Source organism: Alnus glutinosa, chromosome 6 (assembly GCF_958979055.1).
Source record: "Alnus glutinosa chromosome 6, dhAlnGlut1.1, whole genome shotgun sequence".
Classification (NCBI taxonomy): Eukaryota; Viridiplantae; Streptophyta; class Magnoliopsida; order Fagales; family Betulaceae; genus Alnus; species Alnus glutinosa.
In genome coordinates, this window is record NC_084891.1 from 939,596 (window position 1) to 961,725 (window position 22,130).

The window sequence follows — 22,130 nt, forward strand, 5'->3', positions numbered from 1 at the left end:
CCTTTCTTTTGCTTTTCTTTTCTTCTATATCGACAATAATCCGAATAAAAAAAAATATATACAAAATCAAATCTTATTTATAGAAGATAACAATAATTGCAATAAATCTCTGAAATTAAATTCTCCAATATGCTCTAACAGACAAAACCCCAACGGTGGTGCGACCAACCCATGGCTTAGGGATCGTCGCGGCCACCGGTAATTGTCTTCTTGGGGGTAGTGATCACCCCCCATATTTCTGTCATGGTGGCCAGCCCTCAAAGAATTTTATTGTCACATCAAATAATAAACAGCTGGGAATAGGCTCTCTCTCTCTTACTTTAAACTTATACTAAACAGACTCGGCCATCAATGAACATATAAACCACTTATTTTCTGATAAGAATCGAAAATACACTAGGGATATGTTATTCTTACTTCAACTCTACCCCCATCTTACACTCAAGCCTACGTGGCTTGAGTTTTTTTCCTTTTTTGTTTTTTCATTTTCTTTTTCTAATCTTAAAAAGAGGAAAAAAAAACTGAAGCTCCTGCTCAATTACATTTTCCTATCCATCACATTTTTCAATTACTTCAAACACTATCCAAGTGCCTCAACCAACTTGGTCAGGGCTCTGGAAGACGAACCAGATGCTGATCCCAAAGCAGCCAAAGCCATTTCTCTCATCTTCCAACTTTTTTCTCTGAGCTCTCTCCCCTGTTCCGACTCCATCAACTCCCTAACCCTTCTCTCCAACTCATCCCCACTCACAAACCCATCATCCTCCCTCTGCTCCAAATCAATAGCCATCTTCATATCATTCACCAAAACGTTCTTGTTCAGGTGCTGCTCGGCGAAGAGCGGCCAAGCCAGCATCGGCACTCCTGCAACCACTGCCTCCAACACCGAGTTCCACCCACAGTGAGTCACGAACCCCCCAACTGATTCTTTTCTCAGCACACCCCCTTGGGGTGCCCACTTCTTCACCACCATCCCCTTATCTTTGGTTCTCTCCAGGAATCCTTCCGGCAACATACCCTCCAAATCGAACTCTGCAGCAAAATTCTCAGCCTGCTTGCTTTTCTCACCGTGTGGTGGCTTTTTCACCACCCACAAGAATCTCTGCCCACTCCTTTCCAACCCACGGGCTATCTCTTTCACTTGCGCCACCGAGAACGTTCCTCGGCTGCCAAAGCACAAGAACACAACACTTCTACTCGGTTGGCTGTCAAGCCACGACAAACATTCATCCTCAGGCGCTCTATCACCTTTATTTCCATCATCACCTGCTGGCTCTTCTGAGTGAGCAATCAGAGGACCTATTGAGTAAACCGGCGGAGTTGGCGAATCAGGAACGCACGCACCATCAGCAATGATCTTTAAGGCTTTTGGCTCCAGGTCCTCAAACGTGTTAGCTATAATCCCATTCGATTTTGGAAGATGTGAACAGAAGTAGAGCATGTCCCAATAAGCAGGGTCGTCACGGTCGAGTGTTGGTTCAATCATATGTGTTGCTTTCAACGGTGACGACATTCCTGGGAAGTGAAGCTCAGTTGTGGTGAGGTCCTTGAAGCTCTCGGTTGTTTGCTCATGGATCTTGGGAAGGTATAACAGGGCAGCGAGACAATAAGCACCAGAAGTGAAGAAATAATAAACAGGAAGGTTGAGATCTTTGGCTATGGGAAACACCGAGGTGCAGAAAACGTCGATGATAAGGGCACGAATAGTAGATGATTTTGAGATTTGTTGGAGTACATGTGGGGCATGGGCTAAGCTGAGGCGGATAAACTCGAATGCTATGGCGGCGGAGCTGCGAGTTTGGGTGGTGTCAACGGAGACAGAGGGTAGGCTGTGGAAGGAGATGGAGGGATTGGATTGGGAGACATGGTGGATGTAGGCGGGGATGCTTGGGGTGTCCCAATCGGAGCCGGTGGTGATGACGACGGAGATGGAGAATTTGTGGGCGTAGTGGCGTAGGATGAGCTTGCCAAGCTCAACCATGGAGATAATGTGGCCCATGCCTGGAGCTGGGAGTAGGACGATTGTGTCTACCATCTTTTACTTTGGCTTCTCTGGTTTTGTTTTTGGCTTTGTGTTTGACAACGTAATTGACAAATGAACCTGAGCTGATCTACTCCATATATATAGCAGAGGAAAAGATTACAATAAAATTAAAAAAAATAAATAATAAATAAATAAATAAAAAAAACAAAAAAAAAAACGTCACTAATGATGTCTTTGAGCTGGAGGCTTGGAGGGTTGGAGTTGGTGGATGTCAATAATGACATCTTTGAACATTCACATTGTGCTAGTCATGTAGTTAAAATTGTCAGGGCTCTGAGTTTAGGTTAGATTATTGTAAATAAGCAATAGTTTTGATTTGGGTATTCATTTAAATTGAACGAATCAAAAACCATCATCTCATCTAAAAAAAATTGCATCTTATTTTCACGGATTAATTGCTTCACCGTGCTCTTCCCTCCCCCGCTTCTCCCTCCGCTTGTAAAGACCAAGCAATTAAATAGAGAGTTTAGTAGATAAGACTAATAATTGTATTCTAGGTGGTAATATTTATATTATGGAGATATAATATAATGGAGGTAAAATAGAATAATAATAATAATAATAATGAGTTTATATGGATTAAATAAAGATAAGTCTATTTAATGTGGTAAACTAAAATAAAGTATGTTATTTTTATTTTATGAACTTGTAAATAATTGCCATAACAAAAAAATGTAAGAGAATATTTTAGGTTCAAAGAAAAGAAATTATAAAACAAAATTTAAAATAAAATTAAAAAAAAAAAAAGAAAAAAAAAAGAGTAAATAATATATATATATATATTATATATATATATATTAATGAGTGGGGCGACTTGCGCCCCACATGGGAAAACAAATGAAGGGCCAAATGGCCCTTCACGTGATGCAAAGGCCTAATGGCCTTCCAATAATAAAATAAAATAATTAAATAATAAAAAATTAGAAAAAAAAAAGGGGGATGTGAGGTGCAGACTTGCACCTAGGGGTGGGCGTCGGTTCGGTAGGCGGTTAAGTCGGTTAATTCGGTCGGTTAACCGACTTTTGTCGGAATGTAGTCGGTGAATTTATTTCGGTTAAGTCGGTTAAGCGGTTAATAGGCGATCGGTTAACATTCGGTTAAAATAGGTAATGAAACGACGTCGTTTTGATTTTTTTAAAGGAAAAAAAATGATCATACGTTTCGTTCTTACTAAAACGACGTCGTTTTGTTTTATGTCGGTTCGGTTAATCGGTCGGAATAGCATTCGGTTCGGTTCGGTTCGGTTACCGCTTAAAAGGCGGTTCGGTTCGGCTGCCGCTTAAAAGGCGGTTCGGCTGCCGATTTGGCTTTCGGAATAAAATTTTATACCGACTACCGAACCGAAATTAGTCGGTTAAAGTCGGTAGGCAGTTCAGTTCGGTTCGGTAAGCGGTCGGTAGGCGGTAGGCGGATAATTTGCCCACCCCTACTTGCACCCCACATGCGCCCTGCGCATCAAAATAATGAAGGGCCGCCCTTCACTAAATAAAAGAGGTGGCATCTTTTTAATAAAAGAGGCAGTAGCCTATTTTGTTAAAAAGGGTCCCAAGTTCTCAAGGTTTTCTCCTATTTTTCTTGGAAAATTCTTGATCTACGAAAATCTAACCACTCAAATTTGGAACAGGGTAGATATAATGCTGGGTATTAGGGGAAAAGTAATGGAGGACTGCTGGTAGTAGTTGTATTAATGATAATGGAGAATAACAGTAATGGCAAAATTCGAGGTGCCACCCTCCAGGAGACAAAAGCAGTAAATGCCAAAAAGATAACCCTAGCAACCTAGAGGCCTTATATTTATAGCCCCTTACAATTAAGCCCATTAATTCCTAGATAATAATAGACCTGCATCAAGCCCAATAAGCATAGTCTCACACCAAGCCCAATAGCTGGCCCTTATTTACTAATATCGGTGGCCCAGATCTGCTCTCCTAGACGTACCGTTTGGACCGCATTAGTGACTTCAGCTGGAATGCAACTCCTTAGCTAATGATAACTCCTGAACCACGTGTCTCTCTCGCAACTCCCTTTCTTCTTCGACTTCTTCTGAATTCTTCATTTCTTCAAGACTCCAACTTTACCCTTCTTCCCCTCCCAGCACTGTGACAACTACCCCCCCGATCAGAACACCTTGCCCACAAGGTGTGGGTAAGCGTCCTTGAGATGGTGGTACTCCTCCCACGTGGCGTCGTCGGTGGTTTGCACCTCTACAGGTTCTGGCTGAAGAACCCCTCGTGCGTCAACGGGAGGCAGTTTCGGTAAGGGCACCACCGCGGATCCCAGTTTCGGCTTTAGCTGACTCACGTGGAAGACTGGGTGAATACAAGCTTCCGGAGGTAGCTCGATCTCATAGGCCACCTTCCCCACTCGTCGAAGCACCCGAAAAGACCCATAGAACCGAGGAGAGAGCTTCAAGGCCCATCGATGGGAGACTGTGGTTTGGCAGTACGGCTAGAGTCTCAGGTAAACCCCTTGGCCCACCTTCAATTCCCGCTCTGTTCTCTTTAGATCTGCATATTTTTTCATGCGTTTTGTTGGGCCTGTTTGATGTTGTGTTGGAGTAGTTGGAGGATTTGCTCCCGGTTGCGGAGCACCTCGTCCACTGCCTCCACCCGAGTAGTGCCAGGGACATAGCTGAGGAGTCTCGGTGGTGGAACCCCGTAGACCGCCTCATAGGGTGTCATTTTGATGGCCGAATGCCAACTGGTGTTATACCAGTATTCAGCCCAGGGAAGCCAGTGGTTCCACTCCTTAGGGTTGTCTTGTGCAAAAAACCTTAGGTAATTTTCTAGGCTTTTGTTCACCACTTCCGTCTACCCGTCGGTCTGAGGGTGATAACTAGTGCTGAGCTTCAATGAAGTTCCCTGCAACCGAAATAACTCTATCCAAAATAGGCTGGTAAAAGTGGGGTCCCGGTCTGAGACTATGGACTGGGGCATCCCATGGAGCTTAAAGACATTCTTTATGAATAGCTGGGCTACCTTGGCCGCCGTGTAAGGGTGAGAGAGGGCTGTAAAGTGACTATACTTAGACAATTGATCCACCACTACCAGAACCACGAAGTGCCCTTGTGAGAGAGGCAGGCCTTCTATGAAGTCCATAGATATGTCAGTCCAGACTCGGATTGGGATGGGAAGGGGCTAAAGAAGCCCTGCTGGCCGAGTGTTCTAATGCTTATTTTGCTGGTAGACATCACATTCTTTAATGAACCTCTTGATTTCTTTCCGCATGCCCTTCCAGTAAAAATCCTGCTTAGCCCTCTGGATCGTTTTGTCATACCCTGAGTGTCCCGCCATAGGATCACTGTGTACAAATTTGAGCACTTGGGCCTTGATTTCAGGGGATTGCCCCAAAATAATCTTCTGCTTATATAACAAGACCCCATCTCGGGTTGAGTACTTCCGAATGTCCAGCTCGTTCCTCAGCCATTTCTCGCATAGTGGCTGTAGGTCTTCATCACTCTGGTACTGCTGCTTGAGGTCCTCAACCCATTCTGCTGTAGGAATAGATAGTAAGAAGAGGGTACCATCTTCTTCCCACCCTTCCTTCCTTAATAGGGCATCAGCCACCCTGTTTTCCACTCCCTTTTTGTACTCTACCACAAAATCGTACCCCAGCAGCTTGGTGATCCATTTTTGCTGGAATAGAGTGCCAACTTTCTATTCCAGTAGGAATTTTAAATTCTGCTGGTCGGTTCTCACTACAAAGGGCTTGCCCAATAAGTATGGCCTCCATTTCTGGATTGCTGTTACCAAAGCGAACAGTTCCTTCTCGTAAACTGACATGTGTAAGGCCTTGCCCTTGAGGGCTTTACTCAGAAAAGCTATCAGCCGGTTACTCTGCATTAACACCGCTCCTATGCCCACCCCACTAGCATCACATTCAATTAAAAATGGTTGGGAGAAGTTTGGGAGGGCTAGAACAGGGGTTTGTGACACTGCCTTTTTAAGGGCTTGGAAGGCTTCTCGGTCCAAATCTGTCCATGTAAAAGAATTGTGGCGCAACATGGCTGTTAAGGGTGCGGCTATGGATCCGTAGCCCTTGATAAACTTCCGGTAGTAACCAGTCAGCCCTAGGAACCCCCTAAGTGCCTTGGTTGTTTTGGGGAGGGGCCAATCGACCATAGCTTGGATCTTTCCCGGATCAGCACAAACCCCCTCAACCGAAATGATGTGGCCCAAGTATTCCACCTCTGAACACCCGAATTTACATTTAGAGAGTTTGGCAAAAAGCCGGTACTGTTGTAGCAGGGTTAAGGCCTTTGTGAGGTGTTCTAGGTGGGTGTCCATATCCTTACTGTAGATTAGGATGTCATAAAATAAAAAAAAAAAACTAACACAAATTTCCATAGATAGGGCTGGAAAATGTGATTCATTAGACTTTGGAAAGTGGACGGGGCATTGGTTAGCCCAAAGGGCATAACCAGAAACTCATAGTGTCCCGAATGGGTTCTAAAGGCTGTTTTGGGTATATCGGCTTCCACTACCCGAATTTGATGGTAGCCGGATCGAAGATCCAACTTAGAAAAAACCCTAGAACCCCATAATTCGTCTAATAATTCATCAACTAAGGGAATTGGGAACTTATCTTTCACCTTGTTGAGAGCTCGGTAGTCCATGCACATCCTCCATGTGCAGTCGGCCTTTCGCACTAGCAAGACCGGGGATGAGAAGGGGCTGTGACTCGGCTGGATCACCCCGGAGTCCAACAGCTCTTGGACTATGCGATCTATTTCTTCTTTTCTGAAAATACGGGTACCGATAGGGTTGGACCGAAACGGGCTGGGCTCTTACCTCCAGCACAATGGAATGGTCATGGGCTCGTGAGGGAGGAAGGCCTTTGGGCTCCTGAAAGACCCCTTCAAACTAATGCAAAACTCCCGTTACTGGGCCGGGTATAGGGGACTGCTTGTCTGGCCTTAGGTCTAGTAATCGACCTTGTGTTTCCCGGATCTCGTGGCCCCTGTTATGGAGTGGCCCACTAGATGTAGCAGCATCCCTTTTTTCTCTGACTTAGGGAGCTTAAAGGAATCCCCACCTTCTAGGCTCACCCTAGGCCCTTGCCGTAGGCCTTGCAGAGTGCAAGGAACTCCGCCCAATGAGAACTGCATAGTGAGGGCCGAAAAGTCCCAGAGAATTGGCCCAAGGGTTCAGAGCCATTTGTATGCCCAAAACGGTGTCATACCCGGCCAAGGGTAGGATGAACAAATCCGCCCGGAAGTTGATCCCTTGTAATTTGACCTCCACCTCCCTGCTACGCCCGGGACTCGCTACTTCTTGACCGTTAGCTATTTGGACCGTGATTCCGTCTTGGGGTTGGGGCTGGAGTCCCAACGAGGCTGCCAACTTTGTATCCACGAAATTGTGGGTACTTCCCGAGTCAATGAGGACAATAACCCTGTGGAAGCGGATGACTCCGACGATCTGCATGGTTTTCGGGCTTAGGGTGCCTGTAATAGCATTCAGAGAGATTTCTGGAAATTCTTCTAAGAAGAACTCCCCTGGGTCCTCCTTAGCTGGGGCAACCGGGTTCCCTTCTTCTTCCGCCTCCTTTTGCAAGCCCTCGATTAAGAACAGTTTGGGCACGCTGCACACATGGCCGCGAGTCCATTTTGAGTCACACGAGTAACAAAGGCCACGACGGCGTCAATCCTCCATCTGTGCTTGAGTGATTTTTTGCACCGGAACCAATGCCTGGTTCGGGTGAGGGACCCGATTCTGGTTAAACCCTTGTCTCACAGGGGCTTGTGAATTAACCTTGGATTGCCCCATTGGGTTAGCCCGAGGAAACATTCCCTGTCCACCGCCAAGTGGTAACTCCGAGCTCAACTACGCGGGGAGTGCTGAAATGGGATAGACCGCCACGGGGGTCGGGCGCCCTTAACCCAGTTGGATAAACACTCCTCTTGGATGCGGGCCAGAGAGTATGCCTCTACTAAGGACCTTGGGTTGAACATCCGGACGGGTAGTCGGATTTCAGCTTTTAACCCACCAAGAAAACAACTGAGTTTATGCTCATCTGGTAGCTGGTGTACCTTGAGAGCAAGAATGTCGAACTGGTTCTTGTAATCCTCCAAGGGACCTTCCTGCTTCAACTTGGAAAGGGTTTCCATGGGGTCGTCGTAGGGACCCCGGCAGAACCTGATCTGAATAGCCCGGATGAAATCCGTCCAAGAGGAGACCTCATTGCTGGCCTTGAGCTCCTGGAACCATACCAGGGCTTTTCCATCCATGTGGAAGGCGTAAATGGAGAGTCGTTAAGTGTCCGGAGTACAAAACATTTCAAAGAATTGCTCAGCCCGGCAACACCAAGTTCCCGGATCTTCCCCATCGAAACGTGGGAATTCCAGCCTAACGGTCTTGGGTTTAAGACCCTCCCCGAAATGGGAACTTTCCGGAAGGGAATGGGACTCCCCGCCAAAGCTGGTGGGGAGCGGGTTAGGAGGAGGAAGATGAGGCTCATAATGGAGGTGGGTGTGTCTGTTTGGGGAGTCAATGTCCGGGTGGGTTTCAGTGTTTAGGATAGGTTGTTTTTCTGAATTTCTGGGACAGTCGTTCATAAGGAGCTGTACCATCTATGTTAGGCGCTCCACGGCCTCACGGGTGCTCTGAATTTCAGCCCAAGTGGCCATCTCAGCTTGGAGGCTAGTAACTTGTCCCTGTAGCAGAGCCAACTGTTGAGAATCTTCAGCCATTGCAGCAGAACTGGTTTTCATAGACTGGGATCTGGGCTCTGATACCAAATTGGAACAGGGTAGATATAATGCTGGGTATTAAGGGAAAAGTAATGGAGGACTGCTGGCAGTAGTTGTTGTTGGGGATAAATCCCACTCAACCCGATCCAAAGAGGAGATTCAAAAGTCTAATAAAGTCCAAACAGATATCAGATCAGAAGTCTAAGAAGATATCAGATTGGAAGTCTAAGAAGATATCCAATTAGAAGTCTAGTGAAGGATTGAAGTCCAATTAGAACTCGGACAGCAGTTCTAGATCAACAAGGAGCAGGAGTCCTAATCCAGGTTTGACTCCACCTCTATGCCTATAAATAGGCCCATACCCCAGGTATAAACTAAGACTCAATTTTATGCACAAAGCATTATTTCCCCACAGAAGCTAACTTAGGCATCGGAGCGGGACCCCCGGAAGGGTCCCTAGGTTTTGTTGTTTTGCAGAGTTATTGAGAAGCATGAAGAACATCAAAGGAACGTGCAGATTCACATCATACCGGAAACTGTACCAACAGTTGTATTAATGATAATGGAGAATGACAGTAATGGCAGAATTCGAGGTGCCATCCTCCAGGAGACAAAAGCAGTAAATGCCAAAAAGATAACCCTAGCAACCTAGAGGCCTTATATTTATAGCCCCTTACAATTAAGCCCATTAATTCCTAGATAATAATATACCTGCACTAGGCCCAATAAGCATAGTCCCACACCAAGCCCAATAGCTGGCCCTTATTAACTAATATCGGTGTCCCAGATTTTGCTCTCCTAGACGCACCGTTTGGACCGCATTAGTGACTCCAGCTGGAACGCAACCCCTTAGCTAATGATAACTCTTGTACCACGTGTCTCTCTCGCAACTCCCTTTCTTCTTCGGCTTCTCCTGAATTCTTCATTTCTTCAAGATTCCAACTTTACCCTTCTTCCCCTCCCAGCACTGTGACAAAATTCAAATTTGATTTCGAAAACGTGATCTACGAAGCCCGATCTACGTTTCTAGCGATTGTTTTGAGGTAAATCGCTAAACTTGTATTTTTGAGCTTTTTTGTTAAATCTTGTAAAATATGAGTTTAATCTTGATTATTATTTAGGCTTTGTGTTATTTGGATCTTGCAAAGATCCTTCAAACACTAGATGTTGTTTAGATAAATTTTTGGGTTAATTACTAAGGGGTTTTGCCCATTGGAGCTAAAATGGTATGGTTTGAAGCTTGAAATCATATTGATTTGTGGGGGCTTTATTTGGGTCCGAAAATAGGGCTTACAATTGGAGATTTTTGGAGTTTCTCATGGGGTGCTATTCGAAGGGGTGTTGTATATGAAGTTGAGTATTCAATTTGCCACGATGGAGTAGTGTTAGAAAAATGTATTTTGGTTATGTTGGCTTGTACAAATCGTTGGTTGTTGTTTACAAATCAAGTGGTTAAATTATAGTTGACCCTTGAATTGTTTTATTTGATTTATTGATATCTAGAGATTTGGGAGTTTGTTTAGAGATCGGAATGTAGTGGTTAATTGTTCGTTGAAGATTATGGTTAGCCCTTATGTTGTTTTGTTGGACGATTGATCGTATATTAGAATCATTGATACTTTGAGATTTGGGTGTTATTAATTATTGTTGTAGATTGTAATTGATATTGAGTTGAATATGAGGTTGATTTATTGGTTATGTTGCCTATGGTTGAGATTGGGTTCATTTGATTTTGAATTATATTTCATGAGTTTAGAATTAGTGTAGGAGTGCATTTTGATGTTAAAGGATGAATTGTTAATGGATAAGGTTGGTTTGTTAGAGTTGTTTGAATTGTTTTGATGATTGGGACCCCTATGGGCTAAAAGACTTTAGGTAGGTATTCTCACTTATAAGAGAAGTTGGCATTGATATGTAAATGAGGATTTTTAGGGTAAGTTGGGTAACGTTGAATTGATTAAAGTTGGATTCATTGTCGTAGATCATTGGGATGACTAGGGAATTTATTGTCAATTAATGGTTAAGGTCCTCATCTTATTACTAAGTGAAGAATGAGAAATAAGATAAGGAAATTGGTTAGGTAACTCAATAAATAAGCAACAAGCTATAAAAAGATTAACAATGATAATATGACTTAACAATAATAAGTAGGCAAATAAAATAGTAAAATGCGTCTTCTAATTAATATATAAGATACAATAGGAACCATGAACCAATGGTAAACCTAATAATAGTTTAATGTACCAAGCTAGCCCTAGAAGCGAGTAATGCGACGTGTGAGCACGCGGGTGGTTTATGTGTCATAGAATATAGAGTTCCATAGCGTAGTCTAACGTTACTAATGTTTGCAGGATAGTGTATTGATTGGAGATTTCAATTGATTCTCCAATGTAGAGTCCAAGTGACTAGAATCCGAGGGGATGTTCAAGTCAAGAGTCCAATGCAGCCAGGTGATATTTTACTCACTGAGAAACTATTATTTTTATGTTTATTAGATTAGCAAAATATGTATTTTATAAATCCGAACCAACTGTATGTTGAATATATCTATTTTGTTTGATTTGAGTACTTTAGAGTATGTTCAAATATATCAAGGATAGTTTTAGAGTAAAGTATAGTGTGTTGCATGTTTTGGATGAAATATTAAAATGTTTAAAAGTATGATTTATCAGTATGGTACAGTAAGGCAATATTTACTAGTCAAGCAAAGAGCATAGAGCATGTAGTATAGAGCATGAGCATACAATAACCCAGCAGTAACCCAGCAGTAGCCCAATAACAGTTCAGTTCAGCAGTTTATCAGCATGCATAGCATACATAGCATGATTTAAATTATGCAGTGTTTTCATGATATAGAATACTGTAGTTTTTATGCTAGACGTTTTAGTATGCCTAAGAGTTTTAATGGCAAAAGAGCTTATGTATACTGCTATCGTCTAGTTGCATAATTTTAGAACATTGAGCTTGGACGAACAAGAATATTGTCATGGTTCGGTATGAGTAATACAGCGTCCTAGGAGTAGGTAGATGAATTGTCGTGGCACATCAGTAAGAAGTGCTTAGATACCCGAGTTTTACTCTAGTAACCGCATGGACAACTATGTGCTCGACATGAAGTTGTAATGCCCTAGGATTCCGTGTTAACCATGTTCGGAAAATGATAGCAAGCTTGTACTAAAGAGCGAGATGGCATGTTTTAAGCTTAGTGTGCTTGGTTTTGACACTATTGGTTGCGATATCAGTATGGCTTGGGAGTAGGTAGATGGATTGTCATGGCACATCAGTAAGAAGTGTTTGGATATCAGAGTCTTACTCTAGTAACCGCATGGACAACTATGTGCTTTGACATGAAGTTGTAATGCCCTGAGGCACAGTGTCATCACAGTCAATAACTTTAGACCTATGTGCATTTGAGCTACCAACATAAAAGTATTAGTGTAGGTAGGTTTATACGTGGTTGCTTCCAAGCCAATGGAACTTCTACGTATGGGTCCAACTACATAGTATGCTTTAAATGTTTTCTGATAATCGGTGTTTGCTTTATCAACTATGGGGGTTTTCAAATAAAATTTTATAAATTGGTAGCTGTTATAGGGTACGCGAGACTAAAAAGAAAAGTTCGTTCATTGCGAAAACCCAGTTAGTTTAATATCACTGAGGTCTCGGTATTATGTACTGAGGCGGTGAACTCATCATTTCACCTATACGGATGTGGCAAACCCCCACAACCGTATAGATGATGCTCCTCTGGCTGCAGGTACTCCGGTCGTAGTGATGGTGTTATAGATGTGCATGCGGGATATTATGACCGAAGCTCGCCGTGACAGTCGTAATTGCAGGACCACGGGTGTCTTCAGTTTTATAGGTTTTGTTATGGCTTGTGACACTTGTGTAACCTAATCTATGTCAAGCCATTTATGTTATGTATTCATTATATTGAAGAAAGACTTAAACAAATAGATGTTAAATGGCTCTTATTGTAATTAATTGGTGATAGAGTTTGATATATGATTTCCGCTATTAGATTTATGTTTTCCGCTGCATAGTTAGATAGATGTCATACTCTGATTTACCAGGTACATATTATGGGATATGTATCACATGTTGGCTTTGCGACAAATCGTCGTGCCACTGTGAAGATCCATTTGTATTTTAAGAGATTAATATTTATGAAATATTTTGTAAAAAAAAAAAAAAAATGGGTCGTCACACCACTCTTCCGGCCACTACAACCATTACCAAACTCCTATTGCGCCTCGTCCATCTTCGTGCGTATAGGGTGACCGAACCACCTTATCCCAATTATCCTCTATTGGGTCCAAATATTGATCGTTTGTTTAATAGATTTTTAGTAAAAGTCAGTAAGGTCGAGAACAATATTCTTAAATTTAACCATTCCGGAGAATATTTGTCTCCACGTTACCACCCCCACTACCTACTCGATCTACACCAGGCTTTGTTTAATTGGGAGAGGACTCAACTAAAATTGTTGAATGTTTGGGTGTGGACTGTTTGATTTTGTCCTTTGCAATATCACTTGGCATATATCCTACAATTTCTAGTCAAAAGCATTGCTTGGAAGACTAATATTTTAGTACTAACTAGCTCATAATCCGCGCTATGTGCGAGATTTTTCATTATAATTTAGTTTCAGAATTTAAACATATTTTCATCGTACTTTTTATTTTAGGTTAAAAAATGCTTGTAAAAAAAGAAAAAAAAAATTATCACACATCTTTCAATAAAAAGACAATAAAGGTTAAGACGCTTAATTTTATTTTAATCCAAAAAAAGTAAAACTTTTTAAAATATTGGTTCACATAGGTGTAGTTTATAACGAAAAGAAGTATAACAAAAAATAACAAAAAGAAAATATAAATTTCAAATATTACAGCATAGGTGCTGTAGTTTTTTCAATAGTCAAGATGGTGCTGTAATTTTTTTTTTACAGCACCTAAGCCAAATCCTACAAAATAAAACAATTTTTTTCACTCAACATTTAATGCAATCAAATAAATCATCTCACATCATGTTCAATGCTTGATCAAATAATTTTTTGCTTTATTTTGCTTTCAAAAGAAAAAAAAAAAAAAAAAAAAAAAAAAAGAGCAAGCAAGCAAGAAGAAAACCTATAGATTATGATTATCAAAACATTAATAAAAAAAAATTAGCATGAGTCTTTAATATTATTGGTGTGATACATATTACATTTCGATACAAATAAAACTCATATAATTCTGAACATTCTAAAAAAAAAATATAGCGAACTAAACAAAATGGCTGAAAATCGAATAAATTATGCAAACGAAAACAAAAATATTCTATAAAACATTAAAATGAACTAAAAAATAAGACACTTAATTTTAATTTAATTCATATAAATTAAAACATGTTAAACTATTTGAGCCCATATGAATAGTTTATAAAGAAAAGGAAGTAAAAGGAAAAAAAAAAAATAGCAAGAAGAAAACATGGTTTAATCTAATTACCAAATCATTAATAAAAAATTAGCAGGAATCTATGATATTGTTTGTGTGATACCTATTATATTTAAATACAAATAAAACCCAAATAATTATAAACATTTAAAAAAAATACTAAACGATCTAAACAAAATATTTTTTTACGAATACAAAATAAAACAAAATATTTCATTACAATGCTTAATATCTCTTTAGTGTTTCAAAAGTATTTATATTCCTTTTATGCACAACAATCAAATAAATTTTTGCCTTATTTTGCTTTCACAAACATAAAAACACTTTTAAAAAATGGCTAAAAATGGAGTAAATCATATAAACGAAAAAAAATAAAATTCCAGAAAACATAAGTCTTTATCTTATTTTAATCCATATACATTAAAACATGTTTAAATCTTTGTTCCCATAGGTATACATGGTTTAAAATGAAAAGTATAAAGAAAAAAAAAAATCAAGAAGAATACATAATTTAATCTAAATATCAAAGCATTAATACAAAATTAGTAGGAATCTTTTGTGTGATACCTATTATATTTCAATACAAATAAAGCGCAAATAATTCTAAACATTAGGAAAAAAAAATTACAGAGAAAAATAAACATTTTTTAGAAAATTTGTTCCCATAGGTAGACATGGTTGAAAATGAAAATTATAAAGGAAAAAAAAATAGCAAGGGAATATCTACATTCTAATTATAAAAATGCATAAAATACAAAGTCCTTCAACCTCCACAAAACCAAAAAAAAAAAAAAAATTCCTTCAAAAAACAAAACAAAATAAAATTATGTACTTTAAAACTCTGTTCTTATCTTGAATGTCGCTGCTGGATGCTCTTAATTTCACAATTCAAGATGTTTCAAACCCTAAAGAAAAAGACGTATAAATAACCAATCTAAGAGAGTAATATGACTTTTCAGCTTACTTGTACGGTTTCTTTAAAATTAATGCAAGCAATATCTATACAATCAATTATGGGTAGTTAATATAGTACGTTCTTAATTTTAAATTTTGTCTCTCTATAATTTTGGAGAGTCGTAAATTCTAAAACCATAAATTGTACCTTAAAATTTTGAACTTAATGAAATCTCATATAAGAAAAAATTTTGAAATAAAAATTTGGAGGAAAAAAAAAATCTGACCACTTAGAATTAATGCATGTTTTTAATTTTAATTTTTTAAAAAAATCTTACAACTTAATGCGGCTATAATGACACTTAATGATATAATGCGAAAAAAAAAAAAATCCTTATTTTGGTCTCATGAAGATTAACACATATGATCTTTTTCATTAAAGTACAATAAATTTATTAAAATCATGACCAAAACGGTTCAACCTTTAAAATTCACAGGTTTTTTTTTACTTAAAAAACCGGTTCAGTGTTTAAAAATTATGAGTTCACGCCACGTGTCATAATTCTTCATTGTACAAAGAACATTGCATGAATATATAAATCATATAAAATTTTACTATCAAAAGAACCATAATTTTAGTTTTAATCCATATAAATTAAAGCATTTAAAATATTCTCATATGTGTAGTTTGAAATGGAAAGAAATGTAAAGAAAAAAAAAATAGCAAGAGAAAAACCTGGAATTTGATTATCAAAGCATTAATAGTAGGAATCTATGATATTGTTAGTGCAATACATACCTATATATTATGTTTTAATAAAAATAAAATCCATATAATTTTGAACATTAAAAAAAAAAAAAAAAGCATTTCAAATTTAATGCTTAATTAATTCTTTAGTGTTTTAAAAGCATTTATATTCTTTTTGTGCACAATAATCAAATAAAATTTTGCCTTTTTTGACTTTCAAAAGGAGAATAACACTTCAAAAAAATAAATAAAAATCGTGTAAATCACATAAAAGAAAAACAAATAATCCATAAAACATTCAAATGAATTAAAATATAAGACTCTATTTTTATTTTTATTTCATATAAATTAAAACATGTTAAAATCTTTGTTCCCATAGGCGTAGTTTAGAATGAAAATAAGTATGAAGAAGAAAAATAACAAAAAGAAAACCATGATTTTGATTATCAAAGTATAAAATAGAAAATTAGCAGGAATTTTTTTTTTTATTGTCGATGTGATAGCTATTATATTTCAATCATATATTATTCTGAACATTCAAAAAAGCAAATTAAAAAAAAATAAAAAATAATCTCATAAACATTCAAATGAATTGCTCAACCAAAAATTTCACAAAATAAATGGAAACATATTTAGATTTCAACCAAAAATATAAAATACTCAAGAAACACATGTCTCCGCAAAAGAGTCCTACTTGTATCATTAACTCTGAGAGAGAGAGAGTACTTGTATCATTAATATATATATATATATATATATATATATATATAGAGAGAGAGAGAGAGAGAGAGAGAGAGAGAGAGAGAGAGACGTATTAAATAGACCGGTTCAATTTTATTTAAAAGACCGGTTCAGTACTTAAATGACTGGTTTAGTCACTAAAAAGCATGGGTTCATGCCACGTGTCACCATTCTATGACATTTCAAGAAAAAACTCGACTTTTATATATATATATATAAGATTGCCGTTATATTTGGTACATTATAATGGTGATCCTAACGAATATGGATGGGTATTACTAAAAATACAAGAAGATGGAATAGAATGACTATTCGTAAAAAAAATTTCCTTCGATAACAACACATAAATGACGAAATTTTTTAATTGTAGTTAAATCATATTTTGTCCAAATTTTCTAAAATATCCTAACTATAAAAAATAATTACCCAAATTTTTCTTTTTGTTTTTTTGGGCAAAAAAGAAAATCATTTCCATTTGGTATATAAATACACACACACACGTAGGGGTGTAAACGAGCTGAGCTACTCGTGAGCTTACTCGAGATCGGCTCGAATAAACTCGACTCGTGCTCGAATCGATTATTAAATGAGCTACTCGTGAACACGAAAATCAAACTCGATTATTAAACAATGCAAACTCGTATAAACTCGACTCGACTCGACTAAAGCTCGTGAACCCGCTCGTATAAGGATCGACTCGTTTATTAAGGCTCGACTCGTATATATATATAACTAGTTTTATAATATAGTATATTAATAAATAATATACTATATGTAAGCATAAATTAAGTAATAAATAACAATAGTTATTAGTTAGTATATATTAATTGGTTATAGGTATATAAAATAATAAAAGTGAATAATATCAATAATTAATTATTAGTCATATGATATAATGACAATTTGTATACTTAATCATATTATTCATGTTATATAATAAGATTATATGACTATATAATCATATAATAACATAACATTGTGTCATATGACATGTAAATATAAAATATGCAATCACTTTATTATATGTTATGAGTTTATCATTAAATACTTAATAATCATTACATCACGTGATCTAAGATCTAAGATTTAAGATCATACGAGTTGTTAAATCATGTTAATACATTAAATATGCTATCATATGATAATACTTAGATCGTATGATCATATAATATTAGTATTATTAGTAGGTAGTTATGAATTATGATTTATGACTCATAAATTCATAATGATCAATTTGACCATATTTAATTACTTATTATAGATTCATAGATAATTGTAATTCATATTCTAGACTCATTGGCAATTGCCTTATTGTTTGCTTTTATTGCAAAATTCTAATACGTGCAAGTGCACATTATTTTGAAAATTTGTGGTTTAATTTTTTTTTTTTTTTGCTAAAGTCAATAATTTAAATTATGATACGAGCCGAGCTCGAGCCGAGTACTCGAGCTCGGGATCGACCAAAATGGTCGAGCTCGAGCTCGAGCTCGGACAATAGTTTTTGTTACGCGAGCCGAGCTCGCACAAGATTTTTCAACTCGTGTCGAGCTCAAGCTCGAGCTCGAGCTTTACTGTTTGTTAAACGAGCCGAGCCCGAACAGGCAATACCCGCTCAGGATCGGCTCGTTTACACCCCTACACACACGCATATTCAAGTAACATATATAACATACTTGATACTTAATTAATAACTAATGTTCTCTCGATCGTAGCGTCTGAAAGAAGTTTTGTAAAGCGTGTCTCTCTCTTACTGTCTTTACTAATTTTCTCCCTTTTTTTTTTTTTTTTTTGTTTTGTTTTTTTTTTTTTTTTTTTGACAATCAATGAAAAGAACATTGACAATAAAATAGCTGAGCCTATTATTGTAATAAAATCAAATCATATTTCATATCTATCCTACCATGTTCTATGAACCCTTTTTATTGTAAAATAGATAGAAATTAACTAATAACCGATATATAGTCAATAAATTAGTATAATAAAGTAACGTGTGTTCTTAAAGTAAGTGAGAATGACATGTTTTCTTATTAATATTATTAAAAAAATAAGTAAAAAGAAATCAAAGCGCATACTATTAAAAAAAATGCGTTTATGATATGCTATATATGTGACACACGTCACTTTGGATTGATTTGTAGAATTTGGCTACAAACCGCTTTGTAGCTAGCTAATTTCTGTCCTTGTAAAATTATAAAATTATCAAGTCAATGAGAGCATTAACGTAGATAAAATCATACATCAAACCAAGTAAAATTTTCGTCACTATTTTATTATTATGTTATTTTTCCTTTGATTTTCATAGTTTTTATGTTTCCTTTCAAGTTGCCTTAGTTAACACATGTGTCGCTAATGATAGTGAGATTTCATAAAATTTAATTTAACTTTGATAATTCAATTCATATGTGGACACGAATGTTTTGTCTACTTTTATGCAAAATTAATGGATTGAAACAACCAGAATTTAGAATTTTATATTGATGGTCAAGGATAGAATAGTAGGAATAATTATTTTTTTTACTTAATTGCATACCATTTTCAAGAGTAGTTATTCCCCTGCAAAGAAAGAGTCAAAGAGGAATACTTATTTCTTAAAATATATATATATATATATTGAAACAACCAGAATTTAGAATTTTATACTGATGGTCAAGGATAGAATAGTAGGAATAATTATTTTTTTTAGGAATACTTATTTCTTAAAATGTATATATATATATATATATATATATATTGAAACAACCAGAATTTAGAATTTTATACTGATGGTCAAGGATAGAATAGTAGGAATAATTATTTTTTTTATTTAATTGCATACCATTTTTAAGAGTAGTTATTCCCCTGCAAAGAAAGAGTCAAAGAGGAATACTTATTTCTTAAAATATATATATATATATATATTCCTTGATCAAGAATGGAACGAGTTTTCAAAAACCTCATTAAATTCTTTTGTTCTTTATTCTGGAAACCTAAATTAAAACAAAAAAAATAAAATAAAAGCATTCACAAAACATTCAATGGCTGGCCAGCCACTTAGGCAGCGAAAGAAAAGATAATATAAAGAAAATTAAAGCGGAATAATAAAATAGACGTAAGAGATTTTACGTGATTCGGTCTATGATTTATTTCTACAAAAGAAAGCCCAAATGGCTATATTATGCTCTTATTTCTCTTGATATTTTTACAATACACTAGACTTCTATTTATAGGAGAATTTGTGTAGATAATTATGGTAATTAAATCAATATAATTTGATTACAATCAAATTAATCAGATTTGATTACCATCAAATCTGATTTATAGGAGATAACAATAATTACAATAAATTTATGAAATCAAATCCCTAATATACTCTAACATCCCCTTTCAAATCCAAGGTAGAACAATTTGGAAGCTTGAGTTTGCAATTAGTTCTTCTTCTTCTTCTTTTGCTAGATATGATAACGATCGACGACGGTCGGCGGCAATAACTGGAGGAAGTCGGGGACGGTGGTTGGAGATGCGCCTTAAATTGCAATAGGCCAACTATGAGCCAAAATCAAAGCCAAATATTAATGGGCTAAAATGAGCATGAGGAATAAACAATACAACAAATGCCAAAAAAAGATAGGCCAACTATGAGCCAAAATAAGATCAACAATTATGGGTTGAAATAGACCTGAGTTTGAACAATACCACAAAGGTCAAAAGATGTGTCTCGGTCAACAATTGGACCAGCAAGAGCAAACAACTAGGCCAACAAAGAGCCTAAATGTGGGCAACTTGGCCTCTTTTATTTTTTTATTTTTTTATTTTTTTATTTTTTTATTTTTTTATTTTTTTTGCCTCCTTTCTTTTGCTTTTCTTTTCTTCTATATCAACAATACCCCGAATAAAAAAAAAAAAAATACAAAATCAAACCTTTAAGAGAAAATAAACCGAAGGATCAACCATTGACCAATTAATTAGTCTTACGACCCCACCAGTTGTATAGTATTTCTTTGGTAAATATCCTCAGGCCTACGACTCTCTTGACGTACAACTATCATGGAGAAGGTTCGCCTTCCGTCACTGCTCTCTCTATCAGAAGGCAAAGGATGAGTGCAATTCACAACTTGTTCGATCAGAAGACAAAGGATGATTCCAGCTAACAGAAACGAAATAGCAAGGCAACTAAGAGCAATGACACTATTTTATTTTATTTTTTGAAAAAAAAGAGAGCAACAGAGGGGCGAAAGCATAAATTTAGGATTGAAAACTAGTGTTCAGTCTATGACCCACGTCAGTCTATGACCTACGTCCCAAAAATTAAAGCGGAATAATAAAATAGGGACGAAATTTTACGTAGTTCAGTCTATGACCTACGTCAACAATGTAAAGCCCAAAGGGCTATGTTCTTATTTCTCTTAATATTTTCAAAATACATTAGACTCCTATTTATAAATCAAATCCCCTAATATACTTTAACAGACAGAACCACGGTAGTAGTGCGACCAACCAATGGCTCGGGGGTCGTCGTAGCCACCCCGTAAGTGTCTTCTAGATGGTAGCAACCAGCCCCATATTTCTACCATGGTGGTCGGCCGCCAAAGAATTTTGGGCTTGTTTGGCAAATATATGTACATAACAAAGTAGTGAATTGTTAATTTTGAAATTAGTAAAAAGTGATGACGTGATATAAAGTAAAAAGAATTTGTAAAAAAAAGTAAAAAAGTTTTATATTATAGTGATTTTTTTTATTTGAATAGTAATAAAAAATTATTGATGTGATATAAAAAGTAAAAAAAAAAAATGAGAATGTTTTGATGTTAATTGTTATTGAAAGATGTAAAAATAAAATAAAATAAATGTGAATAGTAACTAGTCACTATTCTGTGTTGTAACCGAGTTTGCCAAACATGACCTTTATTGTCACGTCAAACAATAAACAATTGGGAATAGACACTTTCTCTTACTTTAAACTTATACTAAACAGACTCGGCCATAAATGAACATATAAACCACCAACTTTTTGAAAAGAATCGAAAATACACTGACGCAGTAGAAATTAAAACAAACAGAAAATTAAAGAGAGATAAACATTTTGCTAACCTGGAGTCTCACCAAATTAGCAATAGAGAAGAACAAACCAGCGTTTCACTAGTTTTGACAGCGTCTCACCACCAAAAGAACAGAGGAATTACACCCTAAGAAACACAAACATATTTTTATTCAATCATAATCTGTCTTATTACAAGAGAACATTATGCTTAAATAGACACTCTAACCTTAACCCTAATGTGACTGACTTTTGGCCAATGGCCAAGCCCACTTTTAAAATGACAAATAACTTAAACCTAAATGACTAACTATGGGCCAAACCCATTATTAAATTACAAACAAAAACTAAATAATTTAATTAAAACTAAATGACATATTTATTCTTGTCTCGTTCAGCATCATTCTCCCATTCTTCGAAAAGAACTCATCCTCAAGTTTAGAAGGTGAAACACGAACTGAAGATTTTCAAACCAAAGAAGACACACAAACACAATAGATAAATCGAGTCTCACAATCTTTCTATTGTGACCACAATAGAATCTCACCATTGTAGGTTGT

General features: G+C 36.8%; 1 protein-coding gene across 1 annotated transcript; it reads right to left on the reverse strand.

Annotated features, from left to right (window-relative positions):
* Positions 1-352: 352 nt before the first annotated feature.
* LOC133870598 (UDP-glycosyltransferase 88F5-like) lies at positions 353-2,088 on the reverse strand. The gene has a single exon (XM_062307760.1). It carries the CDS (start codon positions 2,033-2,035, stop codon positions 581-583), a length of 1,455 nt encoding a protein of 484 aa, XP_062163744.1. The 5' UTR covers positions 2,036-2,088; the 3' UTR covers positions 353-580.
* Between the last annotated feature and the right edge of the window lie 20,042 nt (positions 2,089-22,130).

Excerpts from the sequence above, each read along its gene's own strand:
- LOC133870598 (XM_062307760.1), bottom strand. The coding sequence starts at position 2,035 with ATGGTAGACACAATCGTCCTACTCCCAGCTCCAGGCATGGGCCACATT.